General features: G+C 44.9%; 1 protein-coding gene across 5 annotated transcripts in view; it reads left to right on the plus strand.

Moving 5' to 3' along the window:
* Nucleotides 1–19,041, plus strand: part of ELF1 (E74 like ETS transcription factor 1) — a 205,609-nt gene that overhangs the window by 132,554 nt on the left and 54,014 nt on the right. For 4 of the 5 annotated variants that reach the window (XM_040341325.1, XM_040341328.1, XM_040341323.1 and 1 more), the window contains one exon: nucleotides 17,539–17,824. In XM_040341325.1, the coding sequence (XP_040197259.1) occupies nucleotides 17,753–17,824 (72 nt within the window). In that variant the 5' untranslated portion in view covers nucleotides 17,539–17,752. Of the gene's footprint in view, nucleotides 1–17,186; nucleotides 17,209–17,538; nucleotides 17,825–19,041 lie in introns of those variants that run through there. The other variant, XM_040341327.1, reaches the window with a different exon arrangement.

Raw genomic sequence — 19,041 nt, forward strand, 5'->3', positions numbered from 1 at the left:
CTATAAACTGTACAACTCAGTTGAACATCAAACTGAAATCTTTAGGTGGAGGGAAGTAAAGATATAAACACAAATAATATGCATACGTGTGCACACCCTTAAACTAATACTTTGTTGAAGCACCTTTTTATTTTATTACAGCACTCAGTCTTTTTGGGTATGAGTCTATCAGCATGGCACATCTTGACTTGGCAATATTTGCCCACTCTTCTTTGCAAAAAAAAAAACTCCAAATCTGTCAGATTGTGAGGGCATCCCCTGTGCACAGCCCTCTTCAGATCACCCCAGAGATTTTCAATCGGATTCAGTTCTGGGCTCTGGCTGGGCCATTCCAAAACTTTAATCTTCTTCTAGTGAAGCCATTGCTTTGTTCATTTTGGGTCGTTCTGATGCTTAAAGATAAGTTCCTCTTCGTGTTCAGCCTTCTAGAAGAAGCCTGAAGGTTTTGTGCCAATATTGACTGGTGTTTTGAACTGTTCATAATTCCATCTACCTTGGCCCCTGTTCCAGCTGAGGAAAAACAGCCCCAAAGCATGATGCTGCCACCACAATGCTTCACAGTGGGTATGGTGTTCTGTTGGTGATGTGCAGTGTTGTTTTTGCTCTAAAGTTGTCTTCTGGAATTATAGCCTAAAAAGTCAAACTTGGTTTCATCAGACCAAAACATATTTTCCCACATGCTTTTGGGAGACTTCAGGTGTGTTTTTGCAAAATTTAGCTGAGCTTGGATGTTTTTTCTTAAGAAAAGGCTTCCATCCTGCCACTCTACCCCATAGCTCAGACATATGAAGAATACGGGAGTTTGTTGTCACATGTACCACACAGCCAGTACTTGCCAGATATTCCTGCAGCTCCTTTAATGTTGCTGTAGACCTCTTGGCAGCCCCCCTGGTCAATTTTCGTCTCGTCTTTTCATCAATTCTGGAGAGACGTCCAGTTCTTGGTAATGTCACTGTTGTGCCATATTTTTCCCACTTGATGATGTCTGTGTTCCATGGTATATCTAATGCCTTGGAAATTCTTGTGTACCCTTCTCCTGACTGACACCTTTTAAAAATGAAATCCCTCTGATGCTTTGGAAGCTCTCTGTGGACCATGGCTTTTGCTGTAGGATGCGACTAAGAAAATGTCAGGAAAGACCTACTAGAACAGCTGAATTTTATTTGGGGTTAATCGGAGGCACTTTAAATGATGGCAGTTGTGTACCGACTCCTATTCAACATGTGTTTGAATGTGATTGCTTTATTGCTGAACACAGCTACGACCTCAGTTATAAGAGGGTCACATATTTTTTTAATCAAAAAAATTTAATACTGAGAGGTTACATACAGTTTTCTTTCAGATATGTTAACAGGCCTAGAATTCACATGATGATATCTGTCCTTTTTCCAATAGCTGAATGAAATTGGCATCTTCTGGTAGTTCAGCATTCTCTAGTATAGAGATGGAAATCATTTGGTACTTTAACCCAGCACCAGATACCAATGTTTATCGATCTTTGTGTTTTGGCTTTTCTCATTGTGTCTGTACATCTCACACGCTGGCCCACCATAATCCTTAAATTGTCTGCTAGGAATTTGGCTTTGCAGGTATTACTTGTTATGGAACAACAGCATGCATTTTCTTAACCTCTATTCACAAGGATTATGGTTCTAATGACTTTAAACTTGAATGTTTCTTTAGGAGCCAGATAGCAACTTGACCGGGTGGTTTCTGGATTTTCATGTTATGTAGGGAGTTACTAAAATAGCAATTAGTGCGCTAAAAAATCCAATTCACTGCACTATGCACCAGATCACTCAACTCGGGGAGGCTCCTTTACACTTGCGGTGGGGGGGCAGTAAAAATTTTTTATTCTGATTTGGGGGGGGGGGGGGGTGTACAACAGCACAGCAACATCAGTGGAGATTCCTGCATCCACATCACGTACGTGCAGGGATCTGTGAGTTTTTTTTGTTCAGCCCGCTGGTTGAAGGGAAAAAACCTCCACTAGCTCCCTAATGTTGTGGCAGTGTGCCTGCGGGTCCCATGAACTCGATGTTCGCCGGCGGCCTGCGATTATTGTGTGGAGAGGCAGAACGGGAAGATGCCTATGTAAACAAGGCATTTCCCTGTTCTACCTAGTGACATGACCGGGATCTACTGCTCCCTGTGATTGGGAGCAGTGATCGCTCTAATGTCACTGGTAGCCCACCCTCCACAGTTAGAATCACTCCTTAGGACACACTTAACCCCTTGATCGCCTCCTAGTGTTTAACCCCTTCCCTGACAGTGTTATTTACACAGGAACCAGTGCATTTTCTATAGCACTGATCGCTGTATTAATGACAATGGTCCCAAAATAGTGTCAAAAGTGTCTAATGTGTCCGCCATAATGTCGCAGTCACGATAAAAATCGCATTACTGGTAAAAAAAATAATAATAAAAATGCCATCAAACTACCCCCCCTTTTTTTTTTTCTTTCTTTTTTTTAGACGCTATAACTTTTGCGCAAACCAATCAATATATACGCTTGCTTTATTGCCTTTTTTTTTTTACCAAAAATATGTAGAAGAATACATATCGGTCTAAACTGAGGAAAAAAATATTTAAAGAAAAAAAAAAAATCGGGATATAGCAAATATATATAGCAAAAAGTAGAAGATTGTGTTTTTTTTTTCCAAAATTGGTGCTCTTTTTTTGTTTTTAACGCAAAATTAAAAACCGCAGAGGTGATCAAATACCACCAAAAGAAAGCTCTATTTATGGGAAAAAAAGGACATCAGTTTTGTTTGGGTACAGAGTTGCACGACCGCGCAATTGTCAGTTAAAGCGACGCAGTGCCGAATCGCAAAAAAGGGCCTGCTCGGGGTTGAAGTGGTTAAGCTTTTCTTCCCCCTAGAGCTCCAGGTATGACTCCTGCCTGCAACTGGGGCTCCACTGCAGTGTCACAGGCTTGCGCTTGCACCAGCAGTATATACACCAATATCCTCCATGGCACCGAGATCAGTGCAGTCCTGCACTCCCACTGACACCTGTAACATGGGCAAAGCCACAAGTCTCCTTCCAGTCAGTTCTGGCTGCTGCTCTGTACAAGTTTGGAAGCTGGAGCCTGGTGTGCATCACTCCGCCGGGACTGTCGGGCACCCAGGGAGGTCAGAGCTGGCTATAAAAGGACCCTGCATCCCTGGTGGTTAAGAACTACTGCTCTAAAGATCTGTGTTCCTTCACTGACTTGAATAAGCACTAAAACATACCACTGTCTGCAGGGATCCTAAAGGCCGCACAGTAAGAGACAAAGGTTGGGCACCAGGGTAACTTTTTTTGTAAAGGCTTATATCAGGCTGTAATTTGGGACTGCGTCTTAGAAGGTTAACTCAGTGGCCTAGGAATAAGAAAATATTGTCCCTTTTATGATCAGATTGCCACAGCGCTCTTCTGTTCAGTTTGTGAGCCTGTCTTTGACCTAGGACCAGAATGGTTAAACCGGAAAAAAATATTTTCATAAAGTTCTCTTAGAACATTTTCAATAAGTGAGCTCTGATGTCTGCCCCAGGTCCTATGCAAATCTTTCATGAGAAAACTATGGGTGTTGCCATTGCTGGCCCCCTTTTAAAAAAGAAAAAGAAAAAAAGCTAGTGGTCTTGCTTCAGTATATTTAAGTCACAGATCCAGAAGCATACTGTATGTGAGAACCCTAGAAGAGGGGTAGCTGCGGCAGGTGTGTGTTGCTAGAGAGGTTTTTTTTGGGGGGAGAGTGCATGTGATCAGCTCTGGGCCAATCGGCACTGTCCAGACAGAGGGTCAAGGGTCATGTAGCCTCATAGGACAGTCAGAGGAGAATGAAAACCCCTCCTATAAACTTTTTCCTGTCCAGTTAACCAGACAGCCGTGCCAGCTCTATGTGCAGCACAGCGACTTTTCTTCTCAACACCCATGTGAAGTCTTATTCCTGGTATGGATAGCCATCCTCAAAGTGATTGAGTGATCCCGAGTCCAGCATTTGTGTCCATAGATGCCGAATGTAGGACTCGGCCCCACCCCCCCAACACCCATGTCATTGAATTTGATTGACAGCAGTGGGAGCCAATGGCTGGGCTGCTATTAATCTATCCAATCAAGACCCTGGGCTGAGAGGTATAGTGCGTCTCCGCTGAGGGATCGAAGGGGGTTAGGTGAGTAAAGCTGGGGGCTGGTCACTGTCAAGTTTTTTTCACCTAAATGCATAGGACGCAACACAAGGTTTTACAACCCCTTTAAGGCCAGTCATACATGGTTTGAATCGTGGCCGGTTCAGCAGCAACTGGCCGAGATTCGAATCGTTAATGGGCAGGCTGAATGTACCAAGTCGGTTGATCAGATTATCTTGTCTTCCCCTGGCGGGGGCGGCTTGGTTGCAGAAAACAAAATTGTTCCGTGTATAGCTGACCTTTATACAGCAGGATTATTGAACACCATTGGTATTAATATTATTTTTCTCCATACTGCAGCTCAGAAACCAAAACATTTAATATACAGAGCATTTGTAAATGGGGAGAATAACAATGGTATGCCAAAAAGCATAGACCACAGAGATAATCTTTAAAGTGGAGGTTCACCCGAAAACTTAATTTTTAACATTAGATTGTTGCTCATTTTGTCTAGGGGAATCAGGTAGTTTTTTTAAAATCGAAGCAGTACTTACCGTTTTAGAGAGCGATCTTCTCCGCCGCTTCCGGGTATGGGCTGCGGGACTGGGCGTTCCTATTTCATTGACAGGCTTCCGACAGGCTTCCGACAGTCGCATACATCGCGTCACGATTTTCCGAAAGTAGCCGAACGTCGGTGCGCAAGCGCCGTATAGAGCCGTCCAGTCCCGCAGCCCATACCCGGAAGCGGCGGAGAAGATCGCTCTCTAAAACGGTAAGTACTGCTTCGATTTTTAAAAACACCTGATTCCCCTTGACAAAATGAGCCTCAATCTAATGTTAAAACATTTTTATCGGGTGAACTCCCGCTTTAAGAACCCACCTTTCACAAAACAAATACACAAGCTGCTCTTGCTGATCTGGTTCCCAACTAGTTCTGACTGTCATGGTGATCTCCCTGTTTGAATACCTTTCCACCTGGAACAAGTAGGAATCAGGAGGGAGAGTCTCGAACAGCTGAGGGACTAGTGGACATCGGTGGATAAAGAGGGGGCTCAGGTAAGTATTGGGGGGGGGGGGGCATATAATGCATTAAGATAAAAAGAAAAATCTGCCTTTACAACCCCTTTTTAAATGGACATATAATTATATGGGAAAATCTTTATTGAAATGAATGGTCTGGTGACAGGGTCTGTCATATTTAAAGTGTTCCTAAACCTACAACAACAAAATCAGTCTGTATATGCAGTAAAGCATGCTTGTTATATACTCACTGAAAACCTAAGGGGGTAATCCTCTGCATTGCATAAAAAGGCTGTCTGATCCTGTCTTCTCTGATCTTCAACGGTCCCCAATCCATCTCCTGATAGTACAGAGCCTTGGAGTCACTCTACACATGCTCAGTTTCGTGTATATTGCTAAAGAGTTTTGTGTTTTGTTTAGTCAGAGCAGAATGAAAACTCTTCCTACAAGCTGTAACCAGACACTGATAGAAGTCACAAGACTGCTATATAATGCTGATGAAAGAAAGTTATTTAGCAGTTTATATTTACTAAAATAATTGCATTTCCATGGTCTGTGTATTATGAAAGGCCAGATATAGTGAATGCAGGGTCCTGGGTTTAGGCTTACCTGCAGCCAAAATAGTTTTTAGATTAAGTAGAAAAGTGTTGGAATCATTGGCCATTGTTTTTTGCTCTCTAGGTCCCCATTGGGTAATTTTTAACTTCCCGTCTTAATTATTCCAACTATTCCCAGGCTAGAAAAAAACTGCTATTTGAGGAGAAATCTCCTCACCGTTGGCAGATGTATGCTGCATAGAGAAGGTTATAATAGCTCGCCAGCAGATTATGCAAAAGTATAATTGCATTAAATATGACTAATTAATATAGATTAATGGTGTTTGTCCATGGCTGGTCTGCTGATGAGTTCACCCAGTGTGCCCCTGTGTGGGTGTGTCAACAAGTCACAGAATTCATACAAATGTTTTTCTTACATTTGCTTTTCCTGAACATATTACAGCAGTATTTTTTTTTTACAAGAAATTTGTTAATAATTGAAAAAAATTAATAATATTGTGCTTTTATGTCTTTTACTGAAGCAAACAAAGCAGTTTGTCTCACCTTTTTTTTAGGAATGCCCAGTTCTATTATATCAATTTATTGGTTATTACGGATATTTTTTTTTTTTGGGGAGAATAGAGTGGGAGTCAGGTGTTAGGGAATGAAATGCATCTTCATTTGAAAAAAAGCCAGAACAAAATTGCATACTGTAGCTCAGTGGTCCCCAACCTTTTTGGCACCGGGGACCGGCTGCATGAAGAAAATTTTGCCAAGGCCCGGTTGGGGATGGCATGCGGGGGTAAGCGATTTTTCGCGGGCAATTTGTCAGGGCATTATTTCTATTTATTACATTGTAGTAATAAATAAAGTTAAACCCACCATAATGCAGAATCAATGGTAGCTTTGAGTGTGTCACTTGCCACGCTGCCTGCCACCAGATGCGGATTGTCACTTGCCACGCTGCCTGCCACCAGATGCGGATTACAGTCCTCAGTCTTCCCCCCCCGCCCCACACATTACAGTCCCCAGCCTCCCCCCCCCCCCAAACATTACAGTCCTCAGCCTTCCCCCCCAAACATTACAGTCCTCAGTCCCCCCCACACATTACAGTCCTCAGCCTCCCCCCACACACATAACAGTCCTCAGCCTTCCCCCCAGAAACATTACAGTAATCAGTCCCCCCCCGCCCCACACATTACAGTCCCCAGCCTCCCCCCCCCAAACATTACAGTCCTCAGCCTTCCCCCCCAAACATTACAGTCCTCAGTCCCCCCCACACACATTACAGTCCTCAGCCTTCCCCCCAGAAACATTACAGTAATCAGTCCCCCCCCCCCCCCCCCACACATTACAGTCCTCAGCCTTCCCCCCCCACACATTACAGTTCTCAGCCTTCCCCCCCCCCCACACATTACAGTCCTCAGCCTTCCCCCCCACACATTACAGTCCTCAGCCTTCCCCCTCACACATTACAGTCCTCAGTTCAGTCCCCCACACATTACAGTCCTCAGTTCCGTCCCCCACAGATTACAGTCCTCGGTTCCGTCCCCCACACATTACAGTCCTCGGTTCCCTCCCCCACACATTACAGTCCTCGGTTCCGTCCCCCACACATTACAGTCCTCGGTTCCGTCCCCCACACATTACAGTCCTCGGTTCCGTCCCCCACACATTACAGTCCTCGGTTCCGTCCCCCACACATTACAGTTCTCAGTTCCGTCCCCCACACATTACAGTCCTCGGTTCCATCCCCCACACTTAGGGACAGATCGGAGGGAGGCACAGTATGAGGAGAAAAATTGCAGGGAAGGAGGCGGGACAGTTCTGGATGGAGGGCCGAGGTAACAAACAGGTGATTGGCTGCTAGGACTGTCCTTCATCCTAGTAGCCAATCGCCTGTTTGATAACCTCGGGCAGCTCCGCCCTCCACCCAGAATTGTTCCGCCTCCCGCTGTCGGCTCTATGAGCGACGCAGGAGGAAGAAAAGGTAGTGGGCCGCGGACCGGGGGTTGGGGAACACTGCTGTAGCTGGCCATAGATTTAAGATGGTCTTCACCCATTCTGGCTGATCTTGGCTTGATTCATCGACAATCTTAAGTCTGTGGCAGCAGCCCCCCCCCCCTGTCCCCCATACTCTTAAAGTGGAATTCCACCCAAAAGTGGAACTTCCGCTTTAAGCACTCCTCGCCCCCTTACATTTTGGCATGTCATTTTTTTGGGGGGAGTGGGGGCTTCGGTAGGAGTGGGACTTTCGTGTCCTACTTCCACCCAAGGACCGCCTAGGCGACTCCTGCTTTAGCCTTAGGTGGCCCCTCCCTTTTATGTGATCACCTGGGACTCATAGAGCGCAGCGCGACTCGCGCATGCACAGTGAGTCCCCGGCCGTGAAGCTGTCACGGCCAGGTGCCCACAGTATGAATGAAGTCGCCGGCAGGCACGGACCACACAGTCAATTCAGAGCCCAGTGCGCATGTACTGGTAATGTACCCGGCTGCTGCCAGAGCAAATATCTCTTAAATGTTTAGGAGATAATTACTGTATCTATAGCTAAGCCTTCTCATAGGAATCAAATAAGTGTCTTTCTGCCACTTTAAATAACTGCTTTGAATACAGAGTCATTCATATGTCATATAGAGTGGTCCAGTGTGCATTGATCATCTTGCAACAAACTTATCAAAGAGGTTTGACTATCTTTTTTTTTGTTTTCCCTATTGTTTTCCTCAAGATAATGTGGTGCCAGAAGCGGTTTGTTCACTCCTTTCTTCTTATTTCCTCTTTCATTCACTTCAGCTGACTTTATAAGTGATTCAGTCCAGTTTCCTGGTGGTTGGTTGGTGACTGTATGATAGACCACCATATTACAGTATGTCCATGGCCAACTTATGAGCATGCATGTCTATCAGATTGTCTTCTACCTCCTTCTGCCTTTATTTTGAAGCACAATCCAGCCAATAGATTTTTACCTCACAGTATCTGCCAAATGTGAGCATTCCAAAGTTAGACACATCCAAGAGCCATGTAACCAATCAGAAAAAAAGACAACCCCCATTTTCTGTATTCCTCAAGATGTGTACATCTCTGTTGGCTTTTAAGAACTGCTTATTGGCTCCTAACTTGCAGTAACTGGTTCTTCAATTCCATGTGCATCTGTTTACTCTTGAGGTATTCCAATAGATATCCATGTACATTGGCAGTCTGGCTAATTTTTGCGATGATACTGTTTTGGTCACCTTCAGATTAGAGTAGCCTTTCTACATCAGAGGAACCCTAAAAATATTTTTAGGTCTCGGGGAACCCTTGCTAAAACTAATTTATTGGAGATCAGTGGGAAAGAATGTTCCCTGAATTAGTGGTCATTGGGACGAATGGCCCTCTTACAGACAGCTAAAAGTGATCAATTGCTGTTTCTGCCATGTGTTGTTGGACCCAGAACCACATAGGCACCTTCAGATAAGAGATCAATCACACACTTAGCCAGTTCTTCTGGATTGCTTGTCCAGGTTGATTTTTTTTTTTTTTCTGGCTTATATTTGTTGTTGGATGCTGTGTAATCTTATTCAGAGCAGGTAACACAAGCATTTATGGTAGGACATAGTGGAATTGCTAATGCCGTTTTATGACTTATGGAGCTGCCATATATCAAAGAGAGTTTGAAAAACTGACGTGGCCTTTAAAGACTTGTGAAACCTACAACAAATCTGGCTGATTTAGATGGCGGAACCTATACATGACCTGATCGGCACAGTTGGAATTGTGCAGTATCTGGACATTACTATGTACAATATGAACTGACCTTTAGACTACTTTTACACTGAGGCACTTTACAGGTGCTATAGCACTAAAAATAGCGCCTTTAAAGCTCCACGCCAATGTAAAACCCTGAAAACCACTGCTAAAACTACATTAGATCGCTGCTTAAAATACCGGCGCTTTACTGCTGACGCCCGGACGCTGGCAGTGTGAAATGGCTCTTAATAATAATCTTCCATTCAGGAATCTCCCTTGCTACAGGTATTGCTGTCCCAGTTGGAGTGCAATTGCTATCACTCCACCTGTGACAAGAGCCAGCGCTATACAGGAAGCATCGGCTTATGTGGCTCTGCTGCTTTTGTAGCCTTGCTTCTTCTAGCACCGACTCCATTCAGAACACTGATGCTCTAGGATGGCGGGTCGGAAACCAGCGATCTGGGCTTGCACCCCTGCTCTAAATAATAATAAAAAAAATCCCCCCTGCAAGTCCGTGGCATAATGCGCTAGTATGCACCGCATCTAGCACATTATTAAAGAAGCCCTCCAGCAGTGCACTGACAGGACTGCCATCTTTACTTGGTCTTCCTGTCAGGTTAGCGGGCCCCCGGGCGTTTAAATGGCTGAGCCGCGATGCCGTCACTCCCGCGCATGAGTACATCGCTCTGGATGGCATACTCAGAGCAGGCATTGCACAGAGCAGGTGAGTATAACACGTTTAAAAGAACACTAATCCTTTACAATCACTTGAAGTGCATATCACATGACCTTGTTCAAATTCATCACTTTGTTTCTAAGTAGCATGTTTGTCAGATGAGGGAAAACCAATCCAACACCGCAGTCAAGTTGATGGAATTGTGATTGACAGCTCTGGTCTCTGGCAGCAGGGGGCCCTTCTGACAATGGGGCCACCAGTCAGATCAGAAGTGCTATATTTTTGTTTGTAACAATAAAAAAAAGTTAATCTTTAACATCTGCATGATATAATTGTTGACAGTTGTGAAAGTTTTGCTTGGCACTACTATAGGGAATAGGAAATTAGTTTTACATACATGTTTTAAATACGTTATACTGTATTCTTATTCTGCATTGTTTGGTCTGCTGCCGAGTTGACAGTGTATGTGTGTAAAAATAAGGTCACCTGATTGTTCGCCCCCCCCCCACCCTCTCAGACATACTGACTTGATTATCGACTCATCTCATAACTAACACAGGAATGATGGGTTAGCAGTTTCCAGTGAACAGGGAAGCAGTACATTAATTTCTTGTGAATTGTGCAATGCAGAAGAACTTATGGTCTTACAGCACAAAGTAGAAATGTCGACAAATGCGAAGTAAAAAGCCACTGCTGGATGAAGGTCACAGTAGGGACATAGCAGTCATTGAGAGGAACAACAACGCCCAGCAGGGGACACCTGGAAGAACACTGGTGGCACTAGTAGCTCTGCAGGAGACAGAAGAATGGACTTTCTGCCCATCAGAAGGGTGTTTAATACGTTCTTTTACAAGCGAAAGCTATTGTCATTGCGTTCTCCTATTAATAAGGTCACTTTAAGCATGCAGGTGTGGATCAGATGAACATGCAGGTATACAGAGAGGAGAGAACCCAGCAGACACCCTAGGAACTGCCCTAGGTTCTCGCATACAAAGAGGAGGTAAGGCTGGCCATAGATCGGTCGTGTTTTTTTTTTTTTTTCACTCAGCAGGCTGATTGCCTAAAGACCAACAGATTCCTCATCCACACAAGCAATGTGGATGGAGGAATCCTCTTCGCTGTGCTATTGTAATCTGACATTAGGGACGCCTCTGCTGTCAGAATACACAAATCAGCGCTGCCACTGCTGGTCAATTAACAAATTTCCAATATTCACGTTTGGCAAAAGTCCGTTGTGCAATCAACTTCTTTCAAGCTGGAATTGCCATAGATTAATTGAAATTCAGCCAGTCCTTGCCAAACAGCCAAACTCTGGTCCATCTATTGGTAGGAAGATATTGTACGGTTGTTGCCTAAATTGATTGTTGCTGGCTGGACCTAGTGCTGATCATGTTGCGTCTCTAGGCAGCCTTATGGGCCGTAGACACGATCAGAAAATGTTACGAAAATCGTTGGTACGCAGCATGCAAGAGCCAATCACAACAATTCATGCCAAATTATCCGATTGGGACAAGCACAACATTTTCTTTGTACGACACCAGATCATAGGATTTTAGTTTTAATCAGTACAGTTTTCATGCCAAAATGTAATACAAAAATACCACAACACTGGCCATAAAACATAAGTCCAGTCCAAGGACCTCGGCTGTGGAACGCGCTACCAACCACCATCCGATTGGAGTTGGACCACTTGGCCTTCAGGAGAAAGATTAAAACCCATCTCTTCTGAGGTCAAAGGGTTTTTACCCAGGGAATGGACACAGCGCCCAGAGACGATTCAGTTTGCATGTGTTGCGCTATATAAGTTTTTCACTCACTCACTCACTCATAAGAATATTTTTTTGTTCAGGCTGGGGGCTGGACGAAAAAAAAAAAAAAACAAGCAGATTCCTCCATCCACCCTAAAGCAATATTAACCACTCGAAGCCCAGGCCAATTCTGACACTTCGCTCCTACATGTAAAAAGCATATTTTTTTCTAGAAAATTACATAGAACCCCAAATACTATATATGTTTTTTTTGTTTGTTTTTTAGCAGAGACCCTAGAGAATACAATGGCAGTAATTGCAAGTAATTTGCGCAGCAATTTTTCAAACGCGTTTTTCTATGTTTTAAAAAAAAAAAAACAGTAAAGTTAGCCCAATTTTTTTACATAATGTGAAAGATGAAGTTACACCGAGTAAATAGATACCTAACATGTCACACTTCAAAATTGCACACGCTCGTGGAATGGCGCCAAACTTCGGTACTTAAAAATCCCCATAGGCAATGCTTTAAAAAATGTTGAAAGCAGAGGCCGTGGGTGACGTCATAACATCGTGCCCTGCCTCTGACGATCATAGAGACTCCGGCGACCATCTGGTCCGCCGAAAATCTCTATGATCACAATCCGGGGCCGGCGGATCCTGTCTCCGACTCCCTGATCGCAGCGGTGAGTCTGGAGAAGCACCAGAGGGAGGGGGGGACGTCCCATTTTGCCGCCCATAGGAACGATCAAGCAGGGGAACAGCCGCTATGATCGTTCTCATGGTGAAGGGAATCGCCGGCTGAAAACAGCAATATCTGAATGATGCCTGTAGCTGCCCCATCATTCAGATATACCACCACAAAACCCATGACGTCATATGACTTACCCTGGACGCCAAGTCGGTAAACACTAATATACAGTGTGTGTGTGTGTGTGTGTGTGGATAGATCTATGTATATTGCAGCTTACCAAATTCTTCTGTCTTTAGGCTTTTTTCCTCTGTTTTTACCTGGTGATCTGGCCAGTAACACACCTCCTGTATTAGAGTGCCCCCATTCTGAATGAAGGGGCACAGGGGCATCTTTGGACTACAGCATTACCAGTTGAGGGGAGAGGAATAGCAATAATGACTGGGCTATCCCAGCAGGGATGGCTCACCGCCCCCCCCCCCCCCCCCCCCCCCCCGCTGAGAATACAATAGTTCTGCGGGAGGAATTCCCCCATCACTGACTGGTTGCAGGAAAGTAAAAATTATCATCTATGGCCGGCTTTACGCTGTGCAGGACAGTTTTATCCTAGCCTGGATGTGGTGGACTTTTATTTGTATATCTGTGTTTCTGGCTGCAGGTTAGGTGGGATCTTTATTAAATTAAATAGGGAAGGGGACGTTTAAACAATGAAAACAGGTAAATACTTAACATTCACTTCCCCATTTAGGCTTCAGTTGTAGTGTGTCTTTTACATGGCTGTTTATCTTGGTGAATGCAGGCCCTTGTGCGGTGAGGTCATGGAGATCTGTGATCTCATTCCCAAGCTGCCTGTAATTCTCCATTAGTTCCTGCTGTCAGAGCGTCTGCACACACACAGCTGGGCGGAGGGTGTGTTTACATGAGATATTGGAAGAATTGCTAACTCTCCCGTTCATTATTGACACAGTCTGATCATGGGGGCTCGGTGTCCTCTAAACTTTAATTCGATTTAGCCTAAACTTTCTTTACTAAAGTTTTCAGCATTGCATTGCATTTGGTATTGGCGAACTCCTTTTGTCGGTATTGTCATTGTAAATTTGCACAGTTGAATAAGCTTCAAGATATGACAGAATTGCCAGCTGGAGCTATATTACAATTTTTATTTGCATGGAAAACTGCAGCTTTATTAGGACTTTTGTTTGCAAATCAATCAGCAGCCATTGATGATTACTTACAAATCTATAAATAACCTTTGATCTAATTAAATCGCGTAATATTGTTTTAAAAGTAGAAGCTACTTAAAGCAGAGGTCCGCCCACCCCTGCAAAAATTAAAAGCCAGAAGCTACAAATACTGCAGATACTTTTGATAATCGGACACTTGCCTGTCCTGGAGTGCAGCGAAGTCGGCACCGCAGCTGATGTTTCCATCCGCTGTCGGGTGCTGCCGCCGCCATTGCGGGTAAGGAACCTGGTAGTGAAGCATTACGGTTTCAGGCCGGGTCCCTACTGCGCTCTCCTACTGGCCCGGTGGCAGGGGGAGGAGGAGGGAGCTGAGTTGCTGACGAGTTGCTGACGTAATTTGCCACGGCCTGATCTCCAGGTATCCGTCCCGCTGCTTCTGTGATGTGTCTGAGAAGACTGTCGGGGAAAGTAGGAGGGGGGAGCAAACTTCCAGCTTGGATCGCCATGGTGCATCTGACCAGAAGTGGGAATGGGTAGCTGCCATAACCAGGTACCCCCCCCCCCCCCCAAAAAAAAAAGTGCCAAATGTGGTGGTGGAGGAGAGGGGAAGTAAACAAGCGGAACTTCTCCCTTTTGCGTGAAGTTCTGCTTTAACATATTGGACCTTTTGAAATATGTGTCACAGAATAAACAAAGTGAATTGTACTGCAGCATGAGAGTTGAGCTCCCCTCCCCCCCCCCCAATTCAGACCTCTGACAAGAGATGTGGTCACAAAAAATTAAACTCTGGAAGCTGTGACCAAAAAAGGCAGGCAGAGGACCAGTCACCAGGTGGCCATCTTGGTAGAGGCAGGAGTTTGCTTCCTCATGTCAGAGCTTCCAGCAAGGAGAACAGCGAGCAGCACAATAGTGACACTCTGAATCTCATGAGAATAGCACTCAGAAGCAGCAGTACCTTAGATCTCACGCTGCAGATATACAGCTATGAGGCTGTACCAGGAAGTGCAATACTGACTGAGATAAGACTGCAGAGTGCACAGACACAGGGCATCAACATGTATTTTATTTATTGAACAGTTATAACCTAAAGCTTTCAATAGTATATTTAACTAAAATAAAAGCAAAATAAGTTTGCTTTCATTGTTGCATATAGTTTAAGAGCCGGTTCACACTGGGGCGACTCGTCAGGTGGCTCAGCCGCCTGACGAGTCGCGTCCCATTCAATGCAATGGAACTGTTCTAATAGGAGCGACGCAAGTCGCTCTGACTTAGAAAAAGGTTCCTGCACGACATTGGGGGCGGCTTGGGGCGACGTGCATTGACTTCTATACAGAAGTCGTTTTGCTGGTAGCCTCTGAAGTCGTCCTCAGGACGACTTGCAGAGTCGCCCCTGAAGTCGTGCCGCGGGAGTGTGAACCGGCTCTAAGCTTCTCTTGGAAAAAAATATTGTTTTTTTTCTTATTATTTTGTAATTGTTACTTTTGGTTGTTTTATACTTCTGTTTTTAGAGCATCTTTAAGCTTTTATATAGATTTGAATGTTTTTTTTTTAATTTTCCATCTAATTTGTAATTTCATAATTTAGGCTAGTGAGATTTTTTTGAGCACAAGAGGTGTGACTCATTGACCTTCAGTTGGCAATTCTTGTCATTGTCACCCTGGAGGCAGCCAGTGCGTATCATGTCACTCGCTTGACGCTGAAATTTTCAGTCAACATGGCCTTTAAATTCCTGAAGTATGAATGTGAACTTTATGCATATTTTGCAGCCATTACTTACAGCTATATTGCCTTGTAATGTTAACTCCTTTTAGTAAGCGAGGTGTAAAACTGCTACTGCACGTTCTATGTATTTACATTGCATATTATTACCACAGAGAGGTCCTTTTTAGACCTGGTTCACACTGCCGCGACTTGTCATGCGACTCGAGAGCTCAAAGTCGCATGACGAGTCATGCCCAATTAACTGCAATGGAACCTTTCTAATTGGTGCGACTCAAGACGTTCCGACTTAGAAAAAGGTTCCTGCACTACTTTTGGTGCGACTTCAATATGACTTGCATTGACTTCTGTTTAAAGAAGTCGTATACAAGCCACAATGAAGTGTGGCAGGGATGTCGAATTCGAAGTCGCGGCGGTGTGAACCCAGGCTTTAGGCCTCAATCAATAATTGTCCCCTGTGTTGACCACTGAAAACTGTGGTGGGCAGTAAATTTCCCCTAGATAAGAGTAAGGGGCCACATATAAGGTCTTTACAGAACTGCTTCCAATGATCCTTGCTGGATTGGAGGTTCACATAACCATATCTGTTAGGTTAGGCAAATGTTGGCACATCCATGACCTGCCTGTATTAATGCAGACGGTCTTGTAATACAAAATGGGAAAGGTGGCACAGAGTGAGCTGATTACTTGGATTCAAGAAGCAATTGCGCCTGTGTAACCATAAGTTACACAGCGCAATTGCTTACTTGCCCCGGCGTAACGAATGCTCCTGATTCAGGAACCTCGTTACGCCGACTGCAGACTAAGATATGCGCAGCATAAGGCTCTTATGCCCGCATATCTTAGGCTGCATTCTTGCGATGGCCGCTAGGTGGCGTTCCGGTTGTGCTCAGCGTATAGTATGCAAATTGCATACTAACACCGATTCACAACGTTGCGCGAGCCTTGCGTACGCAGTTTACGTCGTTTCCGTACGGCGGTTTTCGCGTAAGGCTGCCCCTGCTATTAGCAGGCGCAGCCAATGTTACGTATACCCGTCGTTCCCGCGTCGCGAAATTTGAAATTTACGTACTTTGCGTAAGTGATTCGTGAATGGCGATGGACGCCATTCACGTTCACTTTGAAGCAAATGACGTCCTTGCGACGTCATTTGCCGCAATGCACGTCGGGAAAGTTTCCCGATGGAGCATGCGCTCTACGATCGACGCGGGAACGCGCCTAATTTAAATGATTCCCGCCCCCTGCGGGATCATTTAAATTGCGCGCGCTTGCGCCGGGCATTTTGCCGGCGCGGCCGCGCAATTTACGGAGCTTCTGCTCCGTGAATCGAGGGCAGCGCAAAAAAATTGCGGGGGCGCAGGGCAAAAACGTTGCCTTGCGCCTCCGTAAAAAAAGCGCAATTGTTACTGAATCCGGGCCATTATATTTTAATGGAGGGGGTGTCTACATGCCCTGTATGTGCACCTCTGGCTGTCTCTCCCCCATCCCTCCCTCTTCTTCTCCCTCTATCTCGTTCCAGAGCCTTCCTCAGAGTTGCTTCTTTCACAACAGCCAGAGCAGGGGGGATTCCAGTCATACTTATACCAGTACAGCTGTTTCCATTCTGCACTTCTTTTTTTTCACAGTGTGTCTGGGTGGGGTGGTTGTGGTGTGCAGATCTTTGCATGTTCGCGTTTGCCGTGACGTGGTCATTGCTTGTTTCCTTCCTGTAGTTCACAAGCTTGTTCTTCAGATAAGAATGTATTTACAGTGCAGACAAGACCTGAAAATGTCAGAGGGACAAATGCTGAGAACTCATGGTTTTGTTATCAGTTTTATTTGCTCGTGATGTTATGCATGACATTCTCAGGTTCTCTTTAAATGTGCTCTTTAACTACCATTCCTTTCTAACGTTAGGTTGCAAACAACAGTTTTTTTTCTAATGTAAGCATTGGAAATGAACTGAACCTCTTAATTGTAGAAAATGTGATTACTTATGGGGAAGGTGACTGAATCTTGTGGGGTTGATTGACTGACTTGTATTCACACTATTTGTCCTAGTAAGTCTTCGTAACAAAGGTTGCTGACCTTGTTTGTAGCACTGCCATTAAATATCATTAAGTTTTGTTTCTGTTTTTGATATCTTTCAGGTCCTGACAATCCCATGAAAAGAGCACTTTAAGAATATTTTTGTCTTCATCTAACGAAAAAAGTCAAGAAACGTGGAATATTTATGTAAGCTACAATAGCTTAAAGACGCACTTACAAACCCACACTGTCCATATTGCTGCTTGTTGCCTTCTAAAACAAAAGTAAGGCGACCCATACTTCTCATGAGGAGTTGTGGGAAGGGGACGCACTAGGATGGCCACTGCCGTGCAACCGAATGAACTGGTCTTTGAATTTGCAAGCAATGTCATGGACGACGAGAATCAGGTAGGTGACGCTAATATAGATTCGTTTTCTGAACATAACCAGTCTTAAAGCAAATTTCCAACCTCACCTGTTTTATCCCATCTGCTTCTGTCTTTGGTGCTTGGGGGAAAAACTTTGCAGCTCTTCGGTTTTCCCTCACCTCTCCACTGTTTCCCTAACATTTTTTTTTATTAAAAAATATTGCAAAACACTTCCTCACTGTAGAGTCCCAGTATTCCATAAGACCCACTGACTGTCTAAGGGCCCTTTCACACGGAGCGCATCCGTATTGATCCGCCCCGTGTGTGTCCGTCGGCTCAGCGGGGATCATCCGTAAATCCCCGCTGAGCTGTCGGCAGACAGGGCGGTCCCCGCACACTGTGCAGAGACCGCCCTGTCTTTCCTCCGCTCTCCCCTATGGGGAATCGGATGAATACGGACCGTGTGTCTGTATTCATCCGATCCGTTCCGCCAGACGGAAGAAAAATTGTGTTTTCTTCCGTCTGAAAAAGCAGATCTTTGCGGAGGCGGATCGTTACGGACGTTAGCGGATGCATCATCTGCTAACGACCACAATCCCATAGGGATACATTACAAGTCCGTAAACGGACTTGTAAAAAACGGACCGTTTGTCCGTACGTGTAAAAGGGCCCTTAGGCCTCGTACACATGATAGGATCGCCAAAGGAGAACGGTCTGAAGGACCGTTTTCATCAGTCCAAACCAATCGTGTGTAGGCCCCATAGGTTATTTAACCTTCGGTCAAAAAAATGAGAACTTGCTTTAAAATTGAACCGAAGGACGCCTAACCGATAGGTCAAAACCGATCGTTAGTATGCAAAAGCATCAGTTAAAACCCCGCGCATGCTCTGAATCAAGTCGACGCATGCTTCGTTTTTTTTCAGCACGTCGTTGTGTTTTACGTCACCGCGTTCTGACACGATCGGTATTTTAACTGATGGTGTGTAGGCGCGGCGGACCATCAGTCAGCTTCGTCGGTTAACCTAAGACAACTGTCCTTCAGACCCAGGGCTCAAGTCCTGCGGGAACGCGTGGGAGCGGAGTTCCTGTACTTTTTTCACAGCAGGAACGCAGTTCCCTTTGCAGGACAAGAGCAGCCGAGCCAATCCTTCACTAAGCGGCGATTCCCAGCTCGAGTCACTGTCAGGGGCATGCGAACCTTAGTAATCCTTTATGTTACTGGCCGCTTCCTGTATATGGATTCATTGGGTAGTGCGT

The sequence above is a fragment of the Rana temporaria genome, chromosome 2, assembly GCF_905171775.1.
Source record: "Rana temporaria chromosome 2, aRanTem1.1, whole genome shotgun sequence".
In the NCBI taxonomy this organism is placed as follows: domain Eukaryota; kingdom Metazoa; phylum Chordata; class Amphibia; order Anura; family Ranidae; genus Rana; species Rana temporaria.